The sequence below is a fragment of the Patiria miniata genome, unplaced genomic scaffold (genome assembly GCF_015706575.1).
Source record: "Patiria miniata isolate m_02_andy unplaced genomic scaffold, ASM1570657v1 HiC_scaffold_7, whole genome shotgun sequence".
Lineage (NCBI taxonomy): Eukaryota > Metazoa > Echinodermata > Asteroidea > Valvatida > Asterinidae > Patiria > Patiria miniata.
The window spans coordinates 4742190-4767077 of NW_024037074.1; the positions used below are offsets into that span (position 1 = coordinate 4742190).

General features: G+C 40.4%; 1 protein-coding gene across 1 annotated transcript; it reads left to right on the forward strand.

Annotated features, from left to right (window-relative positions):
- Positions 1-1071: 1071 nt before the first annotated feature.
- LOC119746484 (complement C1q tumor necrosis factor-related protein 3-like) lies at positions 1072-24888 on the forward strand. Its single transcript, XM_038223453.1, has 2 exons — positions 1072-1293; positions 22823-24888. The coding sequence occupies exon 2, from the start codon at positions 23200-23202 to the stop codon at positions 24031-24033; it is 834 nt and encodes a 277-aa protein (XP_038079381.1). The 5' UTR covers positions 1072-1293; positions 22823-23199; the 3' UTR covers positions 24034-24888.

Here is a 24888-nt window from a genome sequence, read left to right on the forward strand (position 1 = left end):
CGTGCCTATAGAATGCACTTTCTAAGCGCGTCACCAAAATCACATTCTCAACCAACATTTTAAATAAACCCACTTGCCCAGAGCATTTTAACATAAAGCATTATTCACAAAAGAGTTCCTAAATTTAGGCAGAGCCCCACGCACGTGCCTTTGAGATGCAAGAAATTAAGGACTTTTTACCCATTCTTTTTTACACCGCAATACAAAAAAATCTACATCCATTCAAGAGCACAAATGGAGACTTTGTTTGCCAACACTGCATGAGGCCTACATAGCTGATGTATGTGTTCTCTGTTCCCTCAAAACATGCAAGCTACAGTGAATCCACCTTGTGTAATGTAGTTTTAGGCTCAGTTTTATGGTTAGTTGGTTTTTACTCATGCACAATAAATGAGACGAAGGCATTGAATATGTGAAATATTACACACATTTGAAAAATAGTTGACACATATATGTAGTCACTATTTCGTCTTTTTTATTTGTTTCCAACAAAATTGTAGCTATGTAGAAAGGGTTATAATGGCTCCTTTTGGACACAATTATGTATCAGCTAAATAGTTGAGAAAATTGACAAATCCATCGCTATCTTGGAAAATCTACCATCTTGGGAAGAAAAAAAGGAAGAAAAAGGAAAAAAGTGCCCGCCTCCTTCATTAAAAAAAAAAAAGCCAGACGGGAAACTACTTATAATTTTTACTCGGCCTAATAAATAGTTAATTCAACCCATGCTGCTGTCACCTCATTATGTGTTAAGAAATCGTTTCGAATACGACCACAACAGTCTTGCAGTTGGTCACATGATCTCATTGTTTACAACCTCAGAACTAACTTTTACTTTCCTAAAAAACGTCTTACAATACATAGTTCCTTCAGATTTTCATTTTATATCACACAGAGTTAAAAAACCCCAAAAACATCAAGGCCAGAGATTGAACTTGATCATGCTGGCCCACATAACAAAACTTTTTTTTAGCACCACACCACCAAAAAGAGGCCTCCCCTTAAGAAAGCAGCCTTTTCATTGGTCGATTACACTCCAATGAGTGACAATAAAGGCCAGTGCCGACTGAATAAAACTTTGTGCTAGAGACTGAAGCCAGTCACAGAACAGAGTGAGCCGGGCTGAATTGAACTTGGGAAAGATACTATTCCTCTGTCCCATGACAGGATTCTGTCTGCTGGTCAAACTTTTTGGTGAAAGTACAGAAAGTTCTTTTGAGGAGGGAGCTTGGGATTTTTTTTTCAGTTCAGCAGGACTTCTGGAAAGTGGAATTATTTGCTTGCTGTTAGAAGGTACGTAGGTTTATTTGTGGGGAATCTGTTTCAGTGCGTTAACTGATTAGGATCATCAAGTTGGAGTGATTTTTTTTTAAATTTCATCTGATTATACCTTTCTTTAAAACATACCTCCGGACATCTGTGACATGACTAAGAAATGAATAAACCAAATGTATGCAATAAGTTTGAAGAGTCTTTTTACAAGAGAATAATTGGATTTGTTTGACATTTTTTTAGGGGAAATTATTGTTCAACCCCAGCAATTTTATTGATAAGGAATACAAAAGACAATTTGGTGCGGGGGCTACAATTTGGTTTCAGAAACTAGAAAATCTGATACAAATGTCTGAAAATAAGAACTTCAAAGTGAAAAACTGCATTATTACAGTACCAAAGTTTTAGTATTTGTAAGGCGTTATTGAAAAATGAGACTAAACTGGGCATGGGCTGTAGTGGAGAAAAATGCCCCCAAAAAAGAAATGGGGGTATTTTTTATCTGATTTTCAGATTTATTGATGTATGTACATGTAATCTTTGACATGTCTACTACACATTTTTCAAGAAATAGTATAAAAATCATGGAATAAAAGTTTTTTAAGGAAAACGATTGGCATCTTTCACTTTCACGCATACAAAACTCAACTACTTTAAAGGCCTTTTTCTCAGTATTTTACTTTTTGACATGTCGATACATGTAAATGCAAAGCTATAAACAGCCCCAACTTGTCAATGGAATGTCTGATTGAAGTGGAACAAACAGTGTCCAGGCATGCAACTTTTCCTCGGATCAGCTGATTTCCTCTTTTTTTTATTCCCATTTCAGCCATTCAAAATAGAAAAACACTGTACAAAGTCTTCTGAATTTTGGAATTTCCTTTTTTTGTGTGAAAGTACAGTTGCATGCCTGAGTATTGTATAACTGTAAGAAGAATTTTATTCTCTTTCATATAAAACCCGCAAACCCTCATTTCAACCTCTGACCAGTTCTGTCTCATTCTGCCAGAACGCCTCACATTTAATCATTTATCTGATTTTTGAGGCAATACTTAAATGTATTTCTCACAACTTACACGCAATTATAGGTGTGGGGTTGGATATTTCAGTCACAACATAAAGATGTTTACCATCAACATGGCTTTTTCTCTTCTATTTGTTCATTGTTGAAGTTCCACTGATTTTTTCTCTTCTATTTGTTCATTGTTGAATTACATGTAAGTTCCACTGACTTTTTCAAAATCTCTGATGTTTAGCTGTTTACGCCGTATGCCATCTGCGGTTCATTTTCAGGTTCATGCCGCCCGCCCGGTAGATAAAACTCTATGGGATTGGCAGTGATTGATTGAAAATGTGTATGTGACATACAGTTAACGCGGGCACACAAAAAGCTAAACCTGGATAGCATGAACTACCAGGTACTGTACACGTGCCGGGCTTCATAATGCGAGCCAACACGTAGATGGAGATTGGCTTTTCAACACTATTGAGTCATAGGTAATCTATGTGGAATTTGTGTGATCCAGATATAAGCAGAGGCAGGGGATTTAAGGGCGGTTGGTTGTTGAAGTTTCCTAAAAAAAAAGAGTAGAATACAATACCAAAAATAACAGACAAATAAAAAAAAAATATGTTAAAAAAAATACGATGTGTGTACATACTTCACAGAAAAATTTTACTTACAAATTGATAACACTGTAGGAACTGCCTTGAATCAACATAAAAAAAATTAATTGTTATATCAGCGATTTCTCCTGTTTGCAAACAAAATGTCCCCTATAAAAGAACAGTAATGTTGCAAGAAATATTCAGAGAGGGGGAGGTTAATTAACGGGAGAGTTTAGAGTCTTCCAGCTGGCAGGGGCAAACTTTTATAAATTTATAAATAGTATTGTTATATCATGTGCTTGGATACTGTAATTTCATTGGTCGAGAAGGGCCACGTGTCCAGTCTGTAAAAATGCCTACATTGTATGTGCAATGGTTAACCTCATGTACCCGGTACAATTAATGCGTGTTGCCTGCACGCCTGTGTAGAACCTTCTCGCATGTCGAGACTGAAAACTCGTGCAATATGCGCAACCGCTCAAGGAAAGCCTGCAGTTATCAAGAGTTTCACCGCACTGATTTCATTTATATATTGCATAGTACCAGTAAATAGCAACCACTCATCCTTTTGGCTTATTGGCTCAATGTACATGTAGCAAAACAATTGCTGATATGTATGCCATTTTTAACCTCCTCGGGGCGCATAGCGTTATGCACCCCTCAGGTGTTAAAAAAGGCATATCCCACATCACAGCAGTCAACAATTGTTAAATAACACGTACCCAGTGGCACAACCCACGGAGGCTGGGTAACGTGTGAAGACAGCTTACCGTACCGTCTGTGCGCGCACCCGGGCCGTACCGGTACCTCGAGAGTACAGAAAACGAAAATGAATGGGGCGTGATCTAATATGCAAAAATATGCAAATTAGACGCATGCGCATCAGTGTTATCAAAACCGGTCTTCGGAAGCAAAGCTGTAATACTTGAGTTGCATGAATACAATATATGGCCGAGTAAACTGTCCACCAACCAACCCACCCACCCACCAACCAGCAGCTCAAGCCCGTGGGAAAAATACTAATCAATAGTTTTCACCCGCAACTAATTATAACGAGGAAAATTATTGGCCTTTTAATTCTCCACTCTGTCTGTCAACGTTGATGCTTCCTGATAGGGAATGTGAGGCCCTCTGGCAATGTGAGATGAGATCTAGCACCTTGCACAGACAACATCCTCCCAATTTAATTTCCTCTAGAAACACGAGGGTCCCGGCCCACTGCTTGAGGAGACCCTTAAAAAAAAAAGGTTTTTAGTTTAATTTAATTAAGCAGTGAGTTTACTTGACTTTTTGATGAACCTTGTACTGGGTGGCTCAACAGTGAAAGTCAGATATATCCCAGTCTAATTGGAATAATGTCTTAAACATGTTGACTATAGCTAGGCAGACTTCTACAGGATGGTGCAAAGAGAAGGAAACCCAGTTTTGACAGGAATTTTAACCTACTTACTTAACTTATTTGAACTGATTTTTTATAATGCAGCGAAGTATGGCTCTTCAACTATTATGTGGTGAAAAAATCTTTTAAAAAATTGCCAGGATAGTGTTATTTTGCTAATTTGAATACAAGTCACCGAAATCACTGTTGTCCACGTGTAAGTCTAGTGTTGTGTGTGTTTGTCATCAAATCAAGCTCCGGAGCTAATAGTCAAGCGGATGGAATAAAGCCGTCCGTGGACAAACAGGTTTGGCACATGAAATTTTTAAACTACACGAAGAAATGCATTTGCAATCAATTTTTCGTCACTTACAATGTATTTTCAAAGATCAATATTTTAATACCATTACATTGAATTTTTGAAATACCGGGTATGCTCAACAAGTAGGTGAAAATTGCTCTCAAAAGTGGGTTTCGCTCTTTGAGGGATTTTTTGTTGTTGGAAGATTGATTTCACGGCCTCTGTTACAAAAGTTTCAATTGTTTTAGAAGTTTGTCCTGGATTTGGTTTATTTTACTCCTACAGGTAACATCACTCAACAGCACTTTAAACAGAAATGTTTCTAGATGGTACACTAGTCCAAAAATCCAAACCCAGGCTTCCGAGCAAAATTACCGTGACTAGAGAAACTGTCGCTGAATCAGGGTGACGACATACGTGCATGTTCCTATGTGTTTCTGCTGACCATTTTTAAATGGAACAGTCTGCAAGGGTGATGATAGTATGGCAGATATAGGTGATGGAATTGTGCCTTGTGATGATACAAGCATGGAATTTGGCACACAGTTTGCGTATGTCTTGAGAAAGACATCTGGCTATAGGGCCATCACAGATTTGCTCTTGAAAAAATGTAGGTAGCAAAATAACAAGCAATGGCAGCTATTTTGAAAATTTTGAAAATTGCCTGTTATTCTACCTACATTTTTTTTCCAAGGGACAAATTTGCGATATCTTTCTCATGCATGTCATGACATACTCTGACTGTGTGCTAAATTAAGGCACAGTTCCCCCGTTATATTTCCCTTATCTGCCTCACTATGACATCTGATTGGCAGCCGGTTGTTCTGATTTCTCATCTGGATTGCTGGGAACAAATTGTACAAGTTTCTCTACGAGCAAACAAAGCCTCTTTGATAATGGTTAAGCTGTCTTTAATGCTAGCTGGATAACCACATGTTCAACAGGAGTGGTGTGTGTCCACCCTTCCCACCATCCCTGCCCCCCCCCCCCCCAACTCTCATCCCACATGGGACATACTGTTCTTCCAGCTGATCTTTATTTTTGGCAACGCCCTACCAGGCTCCTATACACTCCGGCCAGCTGAGCTACATTTCCACTTTAGGAAGTCCCTTCGTTTCCATACCCAGTCTCACATGACTCAAGAAGGAGAGCCCTGATAGGAAACGATCGGAAGGCCTGGGTTTGCCACGGGCTGGAAAGGAATTCCCCTCGTGATTGCTCTGCGGTTTTTGAGGGGCTATAATTAGTTAGGAATGATTCTTAAGCTTAGTAAAAGTTGGAAAAAAAGGTAGATTCATTTGCAAACTGGAGGGCCTGATAGTGGCTTCTTGAAGTCAGCAGGTGTAACTTCAAGATAGCTCAGTTACACATGTACTTCAGGAGTCATCTGCTTTATGACTTACTAAAAGAAAGCTTATGAATTGGGCTTTCATATCCTAGATTTTGAAGGTGCTACATGCAGAACGTCACTAAAACAATAGTCTTGACATTTGGGTTTTTTTTTTTTTTTACTCGCCCTGTAGTTACATGTACCATATAGTCCTATTCTTTGGAAAATGTGAACATTACGATAATGCTTATCTCAGGTCACATTGCCTGATGGAAAAAAAAAAATCCTTATCACAAGCCACTCGTTTTGCAGCCAGTGTTGGAGGTAATTTCTGAGGGCGATCGGTCCTTCAACATCGGAGTCTGGAGAGGATGATAATACTATTCAAATGTTCTCTTGGGTGGAAACATTAAAATAGGTGGGGAAAGTATGGATCCTGAAAGGAGACGTGACTAACATGGAATTTAAATGTTAAGGCAAGGTTTTAAAGGGGGAAAAAAGGGAGATATTAATGCTGATGGGTGGGGAAACAAAATAAAAGAAAAGGGGAATTTTTGCAAGGCATCAGACTGACAGAAATAGAAAGTGATTGCAATCTCAAATGGACCGAAATATTGGATGTTTCGACACTTCTATGACCCATAGATTTCATGATTGATATGCCTTAAATAGCGATATGCTTGATCTCATCCAGATCTGATAGCATTTGTTGAAATAACTGCAGCTATGGGTTGCAGGGTTAGGGTATAGAAAGAATTGGAGCACACAAAATGTTACGAATGATTAATACGAAAGATTTGAAGGTTTGCATGGCGAGGTAATAAAGAAATATAATAAGAGGAAGTGTGCAGTGATATATTATACAGGACAATACATATAAATCTCTTTTCTGACTTATATACACACATATACATGTACACGTGCATGTATGGTTCAGCAAACAAAATATCTGATTCCATGATATGTGACCGGTCACAGAGAAATGAGCTTAAAGTTGGAAATTGCCATTTTGCAGTACAGTGGGGCAAAGCCAAAATTTCAAGGGGTGGTTGTTAGTTTCCCCGTTTTTTTTTTTTTCCCAGGTGAATCTTAATCTGTAAGTCCTGTGCTACCTTTCTCCAATTTTGTTTGATTCTTTCAAACATCTTTAAAACCTATTTCATTCCATTTTAAGTTGACTGTTCATTCACTGTAACACAACTGCAAGATATATTTAAATGCCATTTTCTCAAGAATCCGTTTTGCCACTTCAAGTACAAGTGGTCTACCCGTATATTTCCGTAACTTCAGAACTCGATACCACTGGAAAGCTCTTGTTCTGCAGGAAAAATGATGTATAAATATCTCAATTCTTAAAGTCCGACTTTAAGCTCATTTTGTGATAACAGGTTACATTCATACCGGTAGATGTATGTGTGGTTCTGTAAAGATTATAACCACAACCGGCCTGGATCCCTCAAAGGCCCAGTACCGGTAGGAGGTTTGGGTGGATTTGTAGGATTAACCCTTACCCTACAAGTGCAGTATTTGGCCTTTTAGCTGAGACATGCATAAATCCTGAATTTCACTCTACAGTACAATGTATGTGACTTGCATAATTAGAAGGTGTTGATTTTAAGCCAATACACCTTCTAATGCAGTCCACGTGCAGTAAAGTCCCGTTGTTAAATAACCATGCAGTTAACATGGGACATTGCCTCTAAGTTTAAGTGAATACTGAAGCGTTATGAATTTTGAAAGCCGTACGAGTTTTAAGGCAAATGCATGCAAACGCAAATCACTTGTGCCTTATGTAGACATTGGGGGCTTATATGCAACTCCTTTAAGACAGAAGTACAATGTACAAAGAATGGCCGATTGGTTTCCTGCACAGTGGGTGAACATGTGTGTATGTTTCAAAGGATTCGCTACCTGCTCCTTCACTTTCTTCCCAAAATGCCTGAACTTGAGGAGTTAAAAGTTGATAGCAGTTACACTTACAGTGCCAAGCCAATAAAATGTGGCAGTTGAAATGAACAGATTTTAAGCTATATTAGTCTTAAAAGCAATTAATTAGAGATCAAGGACCTTGAAGCTGTGACTGGCAATTTGCAGGACATGTCCTTCCCCACAGCAACATTACATGTACATGTAGTTCACAGGGACTCAATTAATTTGAGGAAAAAACCAAAGAAAACTTTGTTTTCAAATTAGAAGCTTGCGGGAGATTAAACGCTGACATCCGTTTTAACAGCTGGTCTTGTTCCGATGGTTATTAATGGAGGCAGCTGAAACAAATTAACGGCTGCCTTGAATGTGTTTGTGATCGGCAGGATTTTTTTTTTTTTGGCAAAAGTTGTTTTGTCTGCTAGGGGGGAAACTCTTTTGGTAAGTTCAATGCTAGGTGAAATTTAATTCAAAGGTTTTATTTTTACATTCTGTAGTATGTCTGGTATGCACAGATGGGGATTGTTTGGCGCTAGGTGTGTACAGATTCCAAGAAAGAATGTCCCCTTTTTTTCCAAATCGACTGGCAATAAGTCAAAAGAACGTTTGTTGTTTGTCTATCAGGATACAATTTGTGTCGCTGCGAACAAACGTCCATTGTTACGGGCAGCACAGATCGAAGTGAAGTTACTAGATAAGGCCCAAAAAAAAAAGACTCCGGTTTCTGGTATGGAGCTTGTCCCAAAAGTGGTGCGGCAACGTGGCTTTTTTTTGTGACTTTTTTTTCCCTTCAAATGTAGGCTGATGACTGCAAATTTATGCTGGCCGACTAAATTTAGTGCAAAATGAATGGGAGCCCAGAGTGGCCACATAAAGCTTTTACTCGATCGTAACCCAATCAAAAAACATGTTAAAAATTGTGCAGCAGCAGGATTCCAGTCAAACCAGTGAGTTTGGCGGTTTTGAGACATCATCTTACATTGAAAAAAAAGACTTTTTAATTTTGCCGACGCGCATGGCTACGGCAACGTGCGCATACCAGAAACCAGATACTTTTTGGGGGGGCCAGTTTGTTGCAAACGTAGCTCAATTCAATGAAAACAAAATCAGGGAACTATTGGGCTGCATGAAGAATGGCGTTAACAATGAAGTTCATACCTAGAGGCAGGCACGTGCTAGTCAGGAAAGCAAACACTAATAGGAAAATGTGTGGGGCCATGGAAAGTTTTACGCTGCCAACTTGCCAAACTTGAACACATAACTTGGGCAAATTGTGCAGCCAATGTTTAAAGGGCGCATGGCATGAATTTTACTCAGGAACATAATTTTGTGCAACTTTCTACTCCTCTTAACCAGTTCACGCTGGGAACATTTTGACAAGAACGGAATGCGGCGCGGGATTCCTTTTCACTCGACCTCAATGCAAGGCACTCCCTGCGTGTTTATCCATCGTCCGTACGATCCAAACACCTCAAAATCTTTGCGTCTACATATATTTGACATCCCTTTTTGGTAAATTTTATTGAAAAGTGCACTTCTTCAAAACATTTAAAACTTTCGATGCTTTTCCGGACAACTGAGGGCGCTGATGCTCTGATGTCATTTTGGGAAGACACTGTTCAGTTTAGGGGTTTTGCGTTCAAATTGTGAACTAAAAAAAAAAAAAATGCTCATTAAAAACATTTGTGAGAAAAGTTTGCTAACTGGCTTATACCGGTACATGCCATGTACTGACACAACAACCAATCACCAAAGAAAAGAAAACCACAGCAAAACATCCAAAATTCTGGCAACTTTTGCTGCTGAAATAGCTATAACAATTGAGGTTTATGCCTAAAATTGCATCACACTTTTGCTCATGAATGTGGGAAGTTTCATTAGCATAAAGTTCATTACCAAAAAAGGCACCAAAATACCCTTGAAAATTGCAAAATGAAAAAGGAACATGAAGTTGAATGGAAAATAAAGGTGCATTTTCAAGAACTGCATAAAAAATTACATTACATGGGCCCTTTTATGACATCAAACTCCCTTTGGATAATTTACATCTACACATGTACATACATGAAGTATGACCCCCACTCCCTTGAGAAAACATGAACAGTTTTGCATTTGAATAAGGGAGATTAAAAAAAAAAACACGCCAAAACACCCATGGAACGTGAGTTGACATGGCAATGCAGACAGAAAAGCGACTTGGAAATTCAAGGATCCCATTTTTTTACAAAAAAAACACATTTCCTTGAATGGTCAGTTTTCAGAGAATGATTAATGGCTGAAGAGGACTTTCTTGTTTTTTTTGTTTTTTTTACATCTACCAAAAGCTGTGGTCAATGGGGAACGTTCACTCAAGAATCCAAACTCCACGGGTTAATTTTCCTAACACTGTCCGTTGGAGTCAAGGGCTCTAGCGCTGACTGTGGCTGACAGGTCATCTGTGGCAGCCCCAGGGATCAATAACCTATGACGAAAAAATTATGTCAACAAGGGGTATTGATAATGGTACCCTCAGGCTCCCAATGCTTCCCCCCAACCCAACTCCATGCCTGGGTGGGCTGCCAGAATAGGGCAGTTCTTCTGAAGGGCCGAACTATTTTGTGTTTTGGTTGGAATACCAAAGAAAACTCACAATAGGGGGGCTGATGAAATCAGGTGTAATGAAAATTGCCGGGGAGTATACCGTACAAAGTTTCGGCTGGTGTTTATCCTTTTACAGAAAATCATGAATAGCTTAGCAATATGTACGAAGTAGCATCTGTTGCCACTGCTGTTCATGACAATGAAAAAAGGAGGAACAGATGAGACTAGACGTTTTAAAGAAGAGAAGATTTTGGAGAAGAGAAGGTTCTGAAGAAGATAAGGTTGCAGGGCGATCATGTCTTATTTTTATGTAAAACATTACAAATCGTGGAAATTGAAATCAGAAGTCTCTGGTGGCACTAATAGTCGGTTTCACACTTTTGGCAGACCAATCATAGTGATTGTTTTCACAGGCAGAAAGTGCCTGAATCCCCCCCCCTCCCTCCCTCCCAAGCCTGCTGGCACATTATAACATGCTGTGACCAGGCTGCAAGGTGTCTGGGTTCATGTCAAAATGGTCAGTTTGAATTATTGAGAACACATTACAGACCTCTACATATGCCTCTGGAATTTTAGGACTCGGCCATTTCTGGGGCCTCCCCCCTCCAAAAAAATAAAAATAAATCCAATTCTTTTCCCCTTTAATTGGTACATGGGACTATTCTTCAACAGGCTTGCAACTTAGAAACAAACCACAAAAAAAGAGGAAATTCCAAGGTTTACAACATTTTGTACAGCATTTTCTTAAGTTTTTTATGGCGTATAGGCTTAAGTAAGAGGTTAAAAGGAAGGAAATCAAGTAATCCAAGGACAATTTAAGTGCTTGCTTAAAAAAAATCTACTCTTTGCATGGAATCCCCTGGTGGGTACAAACTGCAAAAGTATGGCCAAGTCCAAATTATCTGACTTCGGCAGGCAGCACATAACGGAATATATGTACAATGTACATGTAACATATTGAAAGCCGTATCGGCATGAAATGCTGAGACTCTCAAAGACTCTTTGCTGAGCTAATTACCTTTTTGTAATTTCGCTAAACACATATATTGCTAAGCATAGTTGAATGGTCCAAGCCTGCCACTTTAGTCTCACTTTCTACCCAAACATGCAAGGGCCCATTGAGTACCGAAGTGTGCTGCATATTCTGGTTGACGTGCATGGTTTAAGTGTGTGAAGACATGGGCGCGCGAACCAGAACAAAAACATCTGACATCAGACTTTGGCACTCAATAAACCTTCAATGCGTCTGTATTTCCTTTTACCTGCTCATCAGAATATCAAATAATATCAAAGAAATACCGTGTGCGGAAGATTTGATTTTGAAAATCAACTGATATGCCTGTAGTACCAGTTGACATGCGGCTCCTACTACTAGCTAAGGATAACCCAAACACAAGCAAGCAAGGCCTCATAAACCTACACGAAGTCTGTTTTATTCCTACATTGTGTATATGAAACGTAAGAATGAACAGGGAATGACTGCTTCGTTTGTATTTTGGAAGTTAACTGATATGCCTGTACCTGTTGACACCCAGCTCCTTCTTACAGCTAGGATAAGTGGTTTGGATAGGGTTTCTGTACGACATGACACCCAATCCAAAGAGTTTGGGAGGAAAAGGAGATTGCATGCACATCAATTAAGACTGTTATGGAAGCTGTTTAAGTACAGAAGCCTCAGAAAAAACTGCTGGATCAACACCCAGGCGAACTGGGCATGATTGTCCCGTGGCCTGGTGGGGTGTCACCTCAAGATTGGGTCAAGTGGGTCTAAATAAACAGAGGGAAAGTGGGAGGAAAGAGGGAAAAACTAGGGTAGGAAGAAAAGAAAGGCAGGGATTATTGAAAGATGGTGAAGCGGGCTGACTTTTTATGATCCCGGCAGTATTTCTCTTTGGCATTTGTTGGGACTCTGGGGAATGAGAATTGGAGACGGGTTAAAAGTGGAGTCCGTTTTGGCGCCAAATTTACAGAGCGTTGCTAAGAAAACACACCTGCTCTGTGAAAAACTAGATTAAAGGTAGAATGGGTTACCAGCTAAGTTGCTGCATAATCAGCATTGCTTGTCACTGGTGTTCACCAGAAGTTTCTGCTCAGCGCTCTGATTTGCTGAGCCAAAATGTTTCTGTTGAAACTTGGATCTACTCTCTGGAACAATTTATCTTTGACAAATTCCTGACGAGCTCCAGTTTACCGCTTCATCTCCTTGACTAATCCATAGCCACTATTTTGTTTAAAATATTTTTCAGTTTCAAAGCATTTTTTAGGTTTAAAAATGGCAAAACTATTTACATGTAATTCTGTCAGATCCTACAGTATCAGACTCTAACCAGTAGCAAAGCTTGTGCCCCCCCTTCAGAATTCAGTGGAGACAAATATACAGCTTGTTTGCAACCCACTGAGTGCTAAAATGCCACAAAATGTAGTCCCTAGTGTCCTCCTTGCAAATGGAACTAGACCCTAGTTGTAGTACTGCTAGATATTACATGCACCATAATTTATGACCATGCTTGGACAAAACATCACTCATCAAAACTAGACCAGATTCCAGTTATACAGATATATCTGTGGCACTTTTGTTTTTCGGCAAGCATCCACTCAGTCATGATCTTTCATTCGTCAGCACAAATTCCTCCTTAAAAACTAACCTGTGTGCTTGCAGGCAAGTTTTTTTGGGTCATGTCCTTTATATATGGTCAATTAAATCCCAGGTCAACACCTCTTTAAGTCTTGCTTGTTTCTTCTTTGGGGTTTTGACAAGAATAGTGGCAAACAAATTGGGCCAAAAGCCTGTGTTGAAAGATGCAATGGAATGTCCGGTCTGGGTCTGGAGAAAGATTCAGACTGAATATCAACTTAGGCCCAGCAGATCTAGAAGACAAGCTTAATTGTCGCTTTGCACTTGTGAAATGGACTTGAGATTTAGTATTAATCAGAACCAACAAACATTGAGCGTCAAAAACAATAAAAACCAAGTATGACCAAAAATTGATGCAGAATTAACTCTACCTCCAACCCTCCAATTTAGGAAACTTCCCCGAAGCCTCACAAATCATCAGTCTCTGTTGTCTACAACTGCAACGAACTAGTGTTCTGGGAGATTTTAGGAGCCTTTTTTGCAAAAGTTGGAATTGTTAATTACTAAAACTTCTGTGGACTAGTTTCTGAGGTTGTTTGAAAATGACTTTTTGGGGCAAAAGTTCAGGCATGCTACTTTTCCTCGGATCCGCTGATTTCCTCATTTTCACTTCTCACGAATGCCATTACAAATTGGAAAATACTGTACAAAGTTGGAATTTCCTGTTGTTTTCTTAATTCCTAAAAAGTGCATGCCTAAAAAGTTGGAAAAAACTTCACTCAAATTGATTAACCCAATTAATGGACGGGATGTGCACACTGGAAAATGGTGAAAAATGGTGAAATTGGGCAATATTGTCCTTCCTTACAAATTAAAAGTGCATGCATGTACCTGAGTACCTGAAATACCGATACATGTATTGGTTATTTGCAGTAACATTTTGCCAACTTTTACCACTTGTACAATGTACAATGTACAATGTATCGTCCTGCAAGAAAATCCCACAAAAACTGCCCCAAAGCTCCTTTTAAGGGAATGACAGATGGTATGTGGGGAATAACTCAGTCAATCTTGGTGGCTTTACTCGCTGGTTATACTATAGCATTCAATAGGCTGAGTTCCATGCACATGGCATCTGTCACGTAGCTCACAGCTGCTAATATGTGTTGCTCATGAATGTGGATCAACTGACAATACACTGAACATGAATGTTAACTTAAAGGGAATATACAACATTTGCAAACATCGAAAAATAAAACTACCAAGTTTTTACGACATGCCTTTAAAGGATGCTTTAGACTTTAACTCTATTAACTCTAACTCCAATTTAGGCAACTTTCCTGAAGCCTCGCAAATTTGCTGTCTAGTACTACCGATATGAACTAGTGTTCAAGGAGGTTTGAGGAGGTTTTGGGGGCTAAAGATTGAAATTTTTTTCTCAAATTACCAAACCTGCAGTGAACTAGTTTTCAGGGAGGTTTTTTAGGAGGTTTTTGGCAAAAGCTGGAAAATTTTTACTGAAATTACTGCAGTGAACTAGTTTTCAGGGATTTTTTTTTTCGGGGGGGGGGGAGTGTTTTTTTTTGGAGAGTGTTTAGTGAAAGTTGGAAATATTTACTCAAATTACTAAAACTGCAATGAACTAGTTTTCAGGGAGTTTTTTTTAGTTCTTTTTTTTGGGGGGAGAGTTTTTAGCAAAAGTTGGAAATATTTACTCAAATTACTAAAACTACTGTGAACTAGTTTTCAGAGAAATCTTCTATGAGGTTTTATTTCGCAAAAGTTGAATTTTTTATGCAAATTAACCTAATAAGCGGGCGGGATGTGCACACTGGAAAATGGTAAAAAGAAATGTTGGGCAATATTTTCCTTCCTGAATATTTAAAAGTGCATGCATGTACCTCAAATGTTAGTTATTTTTCAGTAAAAGTTTGCTAACTTTTACCACTTGTACAATATTAAATGTATCGTCCTGCAAGAAAATCCCACAAAAACTGCCCCAAAGCTCCTTTTAAAGGAATGACAGATGGTATGTGGGGAATAACTCTTTATTCACTGGTTATACATGGCATCTGTCACGTAGCTCACAGCTGCTAATATGTGTTGCTCATGATCTGGATCAACTGACAATACACTGAACATGAATGTTAAAGGGAATATACAACATTTGCAAACATCGAAAAATAAAACTACCAAGTTTTTACGAAATGCCTTACTAGGATGTTGGTAAATGACAGTCTAAAGCATCTTGTACAATTATGGCACCTGGTATGAAGTCATTTTCAAGAAAATGGTATTTTTGTATACATTTCCAACAGTGGTCGGCCGACCACCCTTGGAAAAACCTAACTATTTTTCAACTACTGCTCCAACTTTACACTTTTTTTCAGTCCAAATTTTGTTTGCCATTGGTTACATGTTCATGAACGGGTGCAGGCCAGCCAGACTGGTTCCCTTACCCTACATGTACAATTTTCCAGCATCTATAAATTGATCCATTTTATCTTTAGTGGAGTCAAGGAACGAGACTACTTAAACATTTTTGTTTTTCTTGGTTTTTCCAGCATTTTCGAACACAAAACTTCAAACATGTCAGTGTAACAATATTTGATCTATTATACTAACCCCTCAAATAGTTCATTTCTGAAAATTACAGCAAAAGCCAATGATGTACATTCCCTTTAATGGGGACTTGGCATACAAGTGCTGGCCATGTTTACTTTAGGCACATGAATGACTCTACATGTACACCAATATACAGGCCTACTACATGTATACTTAGTGTTAACATGAAAACTGAAGTTGCATACCGGTACATTTAGAACATGAACATTGATTGGGTCAAGGCATCTAACGATGTTAACTTTAGACACATGAATGCTACTGATTGTGTTCACATGAGGACTGAAGGGAAGGCAAATTAAAAGAGCAGGCAAGTTGGCATTCATGTATGTGGAGTGAAGTGGAAAATGAAAGTGTCTTTTTTTCAGAGCTGGGTGAACCATAAACCACAAAAAGGGTGATATTTGGGTCAGAGACATCAATGTGGTTGTTTCATCCGAATTTTTTCTTTTGAGTGAGGGTGGGGGGGGGGGGTGAGTTCAGGGTGACTGATGGTGGTTTTGACTGTCAAGTGGGATCAAGGGGGTCAACTTAGTGAAATCTGTCAAGATTAGAGGTGTCAACGAGGTGCGGACAGCCATGGCTTGGGGTCATGTACAGTTAGAGATGGTATAAAAGTTGCATTCCAGTCCAAAAGTCACTTTTTGTTTGCATTTGGAAAGTTCGAAGTGGAATTATATAGGAGAACCAAAAGCTTTCTGAATCCTTTCTCCTTCACTCTTTTGGCAAATTGGGTGATTGACAGTAGCAACGGTAGGCCTACTTGTATTCAAGCAAACCTGCATTAGGTATCCATAAGACCATTCCAGATTGATTAAAAGGTAGATTTACATCATTTGCACCTAACAAAAATAAAACTGACAAAATGATTGTTGAAAAGCATCCTTGCTTTAAAGATAGTAATGACACTAAACTCCCTGTGGAATTGTTCTTTCTGGCATGCTGGCATTTTGAAGAAAACAATAAAAGAAGGTCCTTTCCAAGGATGCTTCTAAAGACGCATTTTTTTGGAAGTTTAGTTAGTAATTAGTTTTTAATGCGAAGACTGGTGCGCGCAAGCGATGACACGACGCACATGCGCACGGTTGCTACAATTCATCGGTTCAGTATGTGACATCGCGTAGAGCTGCAATCGGCTGAATGAGAACGTGTCCCAGATGCTGCTTTCATGTATATCAGGCGTAATTCAAACTTGGCAACTTTTGCATTGAAATCGAGATCCTAGAATGTTGTTTTCTTGGAATACACGGCATTCACCGAGCTTAAACTTCATCAGGTTGCATGTAGTTGTTAAGCACCCTCCTTCAGATTTTGAGCACTTGAAACGAAACAAATTCACAAATGACAAATGACGTACTCTACCTTTAACTGGGACTCAGCCTCATTTACAGAGGGTATGGGCCCCTCTTGAATTGGAGAAATTAATGGCTTGGGAGTCAGAGTTGACCCGTGATGGATTTAATGAATTCTTAGGGGGTGTCGGGGAAAAGGTTGGCCATTCCGAGAGAAGAACGAAACCACTCAGCCAGCTAATAGCTCTTTACTTGGCCTCATTCTTCATGCCAATTTCATGCATAAATTCTGTGGATTTTCTGGCGATATGCGCTACAAAGGAAACAAATTTCTACAGTTTGTTAAATCTAGGGGATTTGGGGATTTTGCTCGTTTAATCCCTGAGAAATTTGGATTTAAAAGTTGTTTGTATGTGAGCCTTTCTGGCAAAATGAGACAGAACTGGGCAGAGGTCGAAGTGAGGATTTGTGGGGACTTAGGGAATGACAATCAAATCCTCCTTGCAATACTGTTTGTTGCACTTCAATTTCAATCGGACGTTCAGTCAACAAGTAATGTCTGTTTTTTTTTCATATTTCTTCGCTATATGGCATGTGCTGGTTCCATCTCATTTTGCCCAAACGCCTCACATATCAGAGCATGAATTCCAGATTAGAAGTAGTTCCTAACAAACAACCCCACTCCCCCCCCCCCAAAAAAAATGGAAAAATGCATCAAGATTTTGTTTCCTCTTTAAAAAAAAAAAAATTACATTTACAGTTATGAAAATTGTTGCTGAATCTGTATTAAATTTACTTTCTCAAAAACAACTAATGTTATCAATCGTACAAGTACATGCTTGTACCGCTATTTTCCTGACCGATTATACCCGTACTGCATCCAAATTCAAACTGTAATATTATTTCTACTCAAAACTGCTTGTATTAAATTTCCACTACTATTATTATTCAATAATCAAGAACTACAGCTGAACAGCAGTAGCATCTCAGCTTTAATTTTTCTGTGATTCGAAAAATGCTGCTGGAAAAATATCAAGCTTAATTCAATTTGCAGACTCTTAAGAGTCTCTCACCATGATGGAAGGGTCTCAGTTTGTTTTCTTAACCGCCAAGCGAAGTTGTAATTGTCACCAGTAAAATTCAGATGGTAGCTTTTTACGAGACCACCCAAAAAGGCGCTGTCTTTGGCAATGACAGAACAAGCTCAATGATTGATGAAAATAATTGTTTCAGGGTATGAGGCACAGACAAAGGGTGGTTTGGGGGAGGGGGAGGGGGAGCCCTTGCACTCTCAAAGGATCCAAACATGGGTCAAGCGCTGAACAAGGAGACATTTCAGCCCAGGTTAGAACAAGGACTAGTTAGAAGTAGAACCAGGTTGAAGTTCACCTCAGTTTGAACCAGGGGTTTGTTACAGGTAGAACCAGGGTTGGGAGGAAAGGGGGCTCTACTTTGGCAGAAAATCCAAAATCTGCAGTGAGATCTGTCTGTGTTCAAACTGTTTTGTGTGAACTGTATGCTTTGTCAACTGGTGTTTGATTACTAGACATGGCTCCGCTCACAGGCAGTGGACCCATGTTGATTTCAGCGAGGGTAGGCAGGAGAATGGTGTGGAAAGACCTTGAGGCTCTGTCTGATATGGGTTTCAAAACTATGGCTATTGAGTCATAGCCATAGTTCTGGAAACAACAGGAACACACTCCTGGTGTTTGATTAGACATGGCTCCGCTCACAGGCAGTGGACCCATGGTGATTTCAACTAAAGGCAGGAGGATGGTGTGGAAAGACCTTGAGGCTCTGTCTGATATGGGTTTCAAAACTATGGCTATTGAGTCATAGCCATAGTTCTGGAAACAACAGGAATGCACTCCTGGTGTTTGATTAGACATGGCTCCGCTCACAGGCAGTGGACCCATGGTGATTTCAACTAAGGTAGGCAGGAGGATGGTGTGGAAAGACCTTGAGGCCCTGTCTGATATGGGTTTCAAAACTACGGCTATTGTGTCATAGCCATAGTTCTGGAAACAACAGGAATGCACTCCTGGTGTTTGATTAGACATGGCTCCGCTCACAGGCAGTGGACCCATGGTGATTTCAACTAAGGTAGGCAGGAGGATGGTGTGGAAAGACCTTGAGGCTCTGTCTGATATGGCTGTTGTGTCTATTATTGTCTAAGACTTATCTATAGATAGGAAACAATTACTCAGACACAACCCAATTCTTCCTACCTAGAACAAAATTGGAACACCTCACGCCCCATTTCAAGAAGTAACAGCTCAATGCAGTCTTGAATCGAACAAATACCGCAAAAGAAAGTGCTGCATTTTGCACATTCCAAGGTAGTTTGCGTTAACACTACTGCCTACACGGTGTAACACAGTTTGTCCACTTCAAATTGGGTATAAAAAGTGCCAATATTTTTGCTTCATGGACTTGCTTGAATGAAGTTGCGTACGTGTGCATGCGAATGAACTTGTCCAAATAACAAAGAAACTGTCTCTTAACTGTCGCTCATGAGTGTCAGAGTGTTACTTGAACTGACACATCAAACGCAGCGCAGTATGTCGGCAGCGTTTGATTGGTGATTCTAATATAAGAAAGGCCCCAGATAAGAACCTAAATTGGAGATTTTTTTTTTCCAGGTATGGTTTAAAGGGAAGATACAACATTTGCAAACATCGAAAAACAAAAATGATCAAATTATCTCGAAATATCTTACTGGATTGTTAGGGAATGACAGTCTAAAGTATCCTGTAAAATCGTGGCTCCTGGTGTGAAAACTTGTATTTTCCAACGCTGGTCGGCTGACCAGCGTTGGAGAAAACTGGCTCTTTTAAAAACTGCTCCTAATTTTTCACATTTAGTTCTTCTGCATTTTCTTTGCAATTGATTACACACCTGTGAAGGGGTACAAGCCTGCTAGACTGATTCTCTGACCTTACAATTCCACAAAGTCTATAAATTGCTCCGTTTCATCTTAAGTGGGGTCTAGGGAACCAGACTACAAGAACATGGTTGGTTTTCTTGGATTTCCCAGCATCTCCGAACCCAAAACGTGAAGCCAGTCAGTTTAACAATATTTGCTATAACATACTAATCCTCCAAATCCATTTATTTCTGAAAATTGCAGCAAAAGCAAGTGTTGTACATGTACATTCCCTTTAATTTATGGGGGTTTTTTTTGGTGCTGGCCAGTGGCCAGGCACTGAAATGTACATTTGTAAGGCATGGGAAAATGTATCCGCTTTTGATCAATTTTAACTCGGTGTTCCTGGTAATAATGTGCACATTCACAAATCATGTCCTCGTCACAGTTATCAATGCAGATGTCAAGGGTCGATACATGTACATTCCTGTATCAATGTAGACAGGTTTTTAGCAAATTTTTGTGGATTTAGGAAAAAAATGAAAAATTGTAAAAAAAATTAAAAAAAATATGTCAGACCATGCCAGTGAAGGAAAGAAATGTCACTTTGTAAGCTATTGTGCCTTTTGTAATGTGACTACATGTAATATTAATCATTCCATGAAATTGCAATAATCGGCCCAGCTTGTGACGCCACAGAATGGAAAGAAAATGACTATTGGACAATACTCGGAATTGTATTAATGTGATTTGTGATGTAAAATTACACTGCGTCACTGCAATAGTCCAATTTTTCAAAGTGCTATCCTTTGAATCGCGCATGTGAACTTCCTGCACTTTGTCCAACATTTGACCCAGTATCGGCTCACCTCTGACAGTGATCATTCATCGTTAAAGAACCCTAGGCTAAAAACTGTCCAAAATATAATTCCTCCTTCAACAGTGAGTGCTGTTGTGGGTCTACGTGCAGGAAGGTGGGGCAAAATTCCTGTGCTTGCTCAACCGAAAAGATTGATTCTTCTGCGTACGTGTATTTTAAAAAATATGTTTCAGTAAGGCCCAAAAAAAAATAAGTCAGTCTGTGGTCAGCGCGCGCGTCGATTTTAATCATGCGCGTCGATCTTTTTTTCCTCCAAAATGTTCCGCGGTAGCTCCAACAGCGCCCTCTATTTCCGCACCTCCTCAATTTTTTTTTACCAAAGAGCACCAAGGAATGTGAAATTGCTCCAAGGCAAATGATCAAAAGCACCAAGGAAAATTATGGAGGACACCAATGTACATGAGGACACCAAAAAAGCAAAATAGTACCCCACCTTGTCTGTACAATCCAAGCTTGAAGAAAAAAAAAACCAGCGGAAAAAAAAAAAAAAAGCTGCGTGGCCGCGTCAATTCCGGAACTTTGGTCTGACCAGAGACCGAATATTTATTTTTTTTGGCCTAAACAAGGAAGTTGTCTGTCTGTTTCCGGGCACTTTTGAGAAAGTTCTGGATGTTCAGGGGGGAATTGCAGAATTCTGCCAGCCAATGTCAATTTTGTTCCAATGTTCTTTGACTTGCGGTTGCTTGTATGTACGTGCAAGCGGTTCAATTTTAACCAAAGTAATTCATAAAGTCATAAAATTTATGCATCTCAATCACAAGTTCATCCAGTCTCAAATCAATTAGTGGGTGACATGGGTGGCAAGTGTGTAAAGCGCTCGCCTCTCACCTCTTGTGGCCCTGGTTCGTTCCCAGCTAGGACCACATGTGAGTAGATTCGTGCGTTGGTTCTCTCCTGTGCCACAAGGATTTTTCTCCGGGCCCTCCGGTTTTCCTCCCTCCAAAAAAATCAAACACTTTTGATCTCTGGCTGCGCTCCGTGGTCATACATGTATAGGGGTCGATGTGGCTGGCTGGCAAAGACACATTTACAAAACAAAAGTATACATGCGTGCTGCTCGACCACGTTATAGCCACGTCTTTCGCAATTCTGAATCACTAATTAGATATCATTGTTGTGTCACGAACTTCCTTTCATCATGCTGGAGCTGCCCCTATTTCTGTTGGTATGTTACTTCACAAGGGGCCAACCTTTCAAAACTTTCAATGTACAAAAAGTTGCCATTGGGTTCACCAACAATGGAGGAGTTTTGAGAATTCACTGGAAGGCTCTAGCAGCAAAAATGCAGCAAAAATGCCCAAAGAGTATTAAATAGGGCTTAATCAGACCTCAAAATTCAGCCATAAATCTTCAATTCTTGTAGAGAGAATGTAGAAAGCCCTTCCCTCAACTCAAAACTTGTTTTTTTATAATAATAATAAATGGATTTACAGAGTGCCAAACGATACAAGGCGCTTTAACAAAGAATGAAAACAGGGAAAGAAGACAAGAAAAAAGCACAGCCAGCTACGATTTGGGGAAAAAGTGGGTCTGTTGAGAGCCTTTTTGTAGGACAAAACACTGCCAGCATTTCTGATGTTTCCTTGCAACTTCAATGTTCGTCCAAAATGCACTGGTTGAAGAGAAAAAAAAAAGACCATCCCCATTACACCCGAAGGCCACTTGCATTGTTACGTCCTGACAATGGCCAACAATACGACAGACCAGGCAAGAATAAGTGGCAGGCATTGTTGCCTCTAGGGGGCCCGAATCATTCAGTTCAATTACTCGGGGTGAAAAAAAAAAGGGCTCCGGTAGGGCGCTCCCATTTTCAAGAGTTCTTTCATACTTTTGAAAGAGTAATGCAATACATGTTAAACAGGATATCCTGAACTTCATTCACAGTGGAAGAAACCACAATAAAGTGCATGCTTTGGAAACAAACAGTATGCATGTAAGAAATAAAAGCTGAACACAATATCCTAAACTTCAATCAGTGTTAAAGAAACCATTCTACATGCACTTCCACAGGTATACATGCAGATGATGACATTTATGTGCACATACATTACATTTCGGGGCCAATTTCATGAAATACATGTAAGCAGAAACAATGTTCATGTGCATACTTTTTTCCCCCAACAAGTTGATCATGATTTCATAGCTTTTTACTAAATGTTTTGTTTCTTTGTTTGTTTCTGACATTTCTACAGAGTGCCAAGTACTTGAGTGATCTGCTTCACAGCTGGACGTGCAACAGCCAAGGACAACTGGTCAAGGATCAAATTGTTAGGCCCATCGATACGACTGATGGACTACTGAAGAGCGCAACCTCCCCAGAGTTCCAATCTTGGACTTTGTGAAGTGGTCCCCATACAGGAGTTCATAACACTCGGCGATAAAACACACCAAGTAGGTCGAACACAAGACAGCTACTTCTAGTTTCCAAGCTACCAACTGCAAGTTGCTCAACGATCCCTGAGAGCCCACTCCAAATATCAGCACAGTACTTCTTGACATTCACTGCAAACTTCGGAGGATTTTGTTTTTGTTGTTGTTGTACCAAACTTGAACAAACTGAGACTTTGAAATGGAGATTACACGTATTGTTATCTTCTTGATCGTGGTACATGGAGTCGTCTCGGCTCGCAACCCGACTCGATCTTCGATGTCAAAGCTGATCAACCCAGATGAGGCGCCCACTGCCAGCCCCGAAGGACACTGCGGTTCCTGTTGCATGCAGGGCCCCCCTGGCCCCCCGGGACCCCCCGGAACCCCAGGGTCAGCCGGCATGCCGGGTATCCCTGGCAACCATGGCATGAACGGGGTACCGGGGAGTCCGGGACAAAAGGGCGATGCTGGGCAACGTGGGGAGACGGGACCTCAGGGCAGCCGGGGAGAGTCCGGTCCTGAATACACCGGTTTAAAAGGGAGGTCTGGGGAGAGAGGTTCTCCTGCCGAGCTGGAAGCCAACCTGCTAATGCCGCCGCCGTCTAGCGCGGAACCTCCTCCCAAGATCGTTTCTGCCTTCTCCGCGGCCCGGATGACCACAATCGTCGCGCCCAAGCACCATGATGTCGTCATCCCGTACGAGCACGTCTTCAGCAACATCGGCAGGCACCTGGACCCCGGCACGGGGGTCTACACGGCACCCGCGCGCGGCGCCTACATGTTCCTGGTCAACGTCCACATGGCTTCCACCACCAACAGCCCCTACGTCAAGCTGATGCACAACAACGAGATGCTGCTGTCGGTGCACGACTACGACGCAAGCGACGCTTACGACTCCGCCAGCAACAGCTTGATCATTCAGATGGAGCAAGACGACCGGGTCTGGCTGCAGCTTGACCAAGGCAACGAGGTCCACAGCAACTCAAACCGCTACACAACATTCTCAGGCTATATGTTATTTGAACTGCCATAGTTAGAAACCATCTGCAGCTAACTTTTACAGTGTTGCTTTAATTTCAGTTTAAAGACACTTAGGAACATTGGTTATAACTTTGATAACCTTGCTCAAATTGAAGATAGAGATGGCACCATAATGCCCTGTTAAATTATTATGTCTGAAATTGTATCGTTCGGAGAAAAAAACATCAACCGACGTTGTTTTTGGGCACACATTTTTACGTGTATTAGCACTGGAATCCAGTTACGAGACTAACAAATCCAGTTACGAGACTAACAAATTGTCTGTTTTCTCAAAACGTTTAGTGGCCACTGTGCTAACACTTTCACAGGTTAGTTGCTATGCACCCTACTAAAGATTTGTAGCCATTTTGTTGCTTCCAAAAACAAACAAAAAGTACAGAAAGCAAATGATCCTACATGTATGTATCTTTAAATTTTGTCAGCTAAAACTGTTTATGAAAGTTATGAAAGTCTTTTCGAAGCCATAACAGCTCAGTGGGTTTGAACGATATTACCATTCCACCCCTCTCCTGTTGGAGATGCCACTCCGTTCTACAATCCCGGCCAAAACTTGCTGGGCCCCCACCGTCCGGCCCCCGTCCAATGTTGTGTCTCATTGCACGGGGGAGCGGGGGACTGGGGAGGGTATGCTCATAGTGTGGACATGCCCCAACCATTTTGGCCGGGATGGTAGGTTTACTCCCCAGGCAATGCAGGAATGAATTCAAAACTCAAGGCTTCACGGATGCGAAGCAGGTGAAAGTCGGTCTAAAGTGACCTGTTTCAGTACAAGACAGTAAGCCAATGACCAACCTTTACTCACAAATGTTTTCAATGAGCAAATTTTTGGGTCAATATTTGAACAGAA

What these genes read in the sequence shown, in the direction of transcription:
- LOC119746484 (XM_038223453.1), top strand. Translation starts at nt 23,200, where the DNA reads ATGGAGATTACACGTATTGTTATCTTCTTGATCGTGGTACATGGAGTC.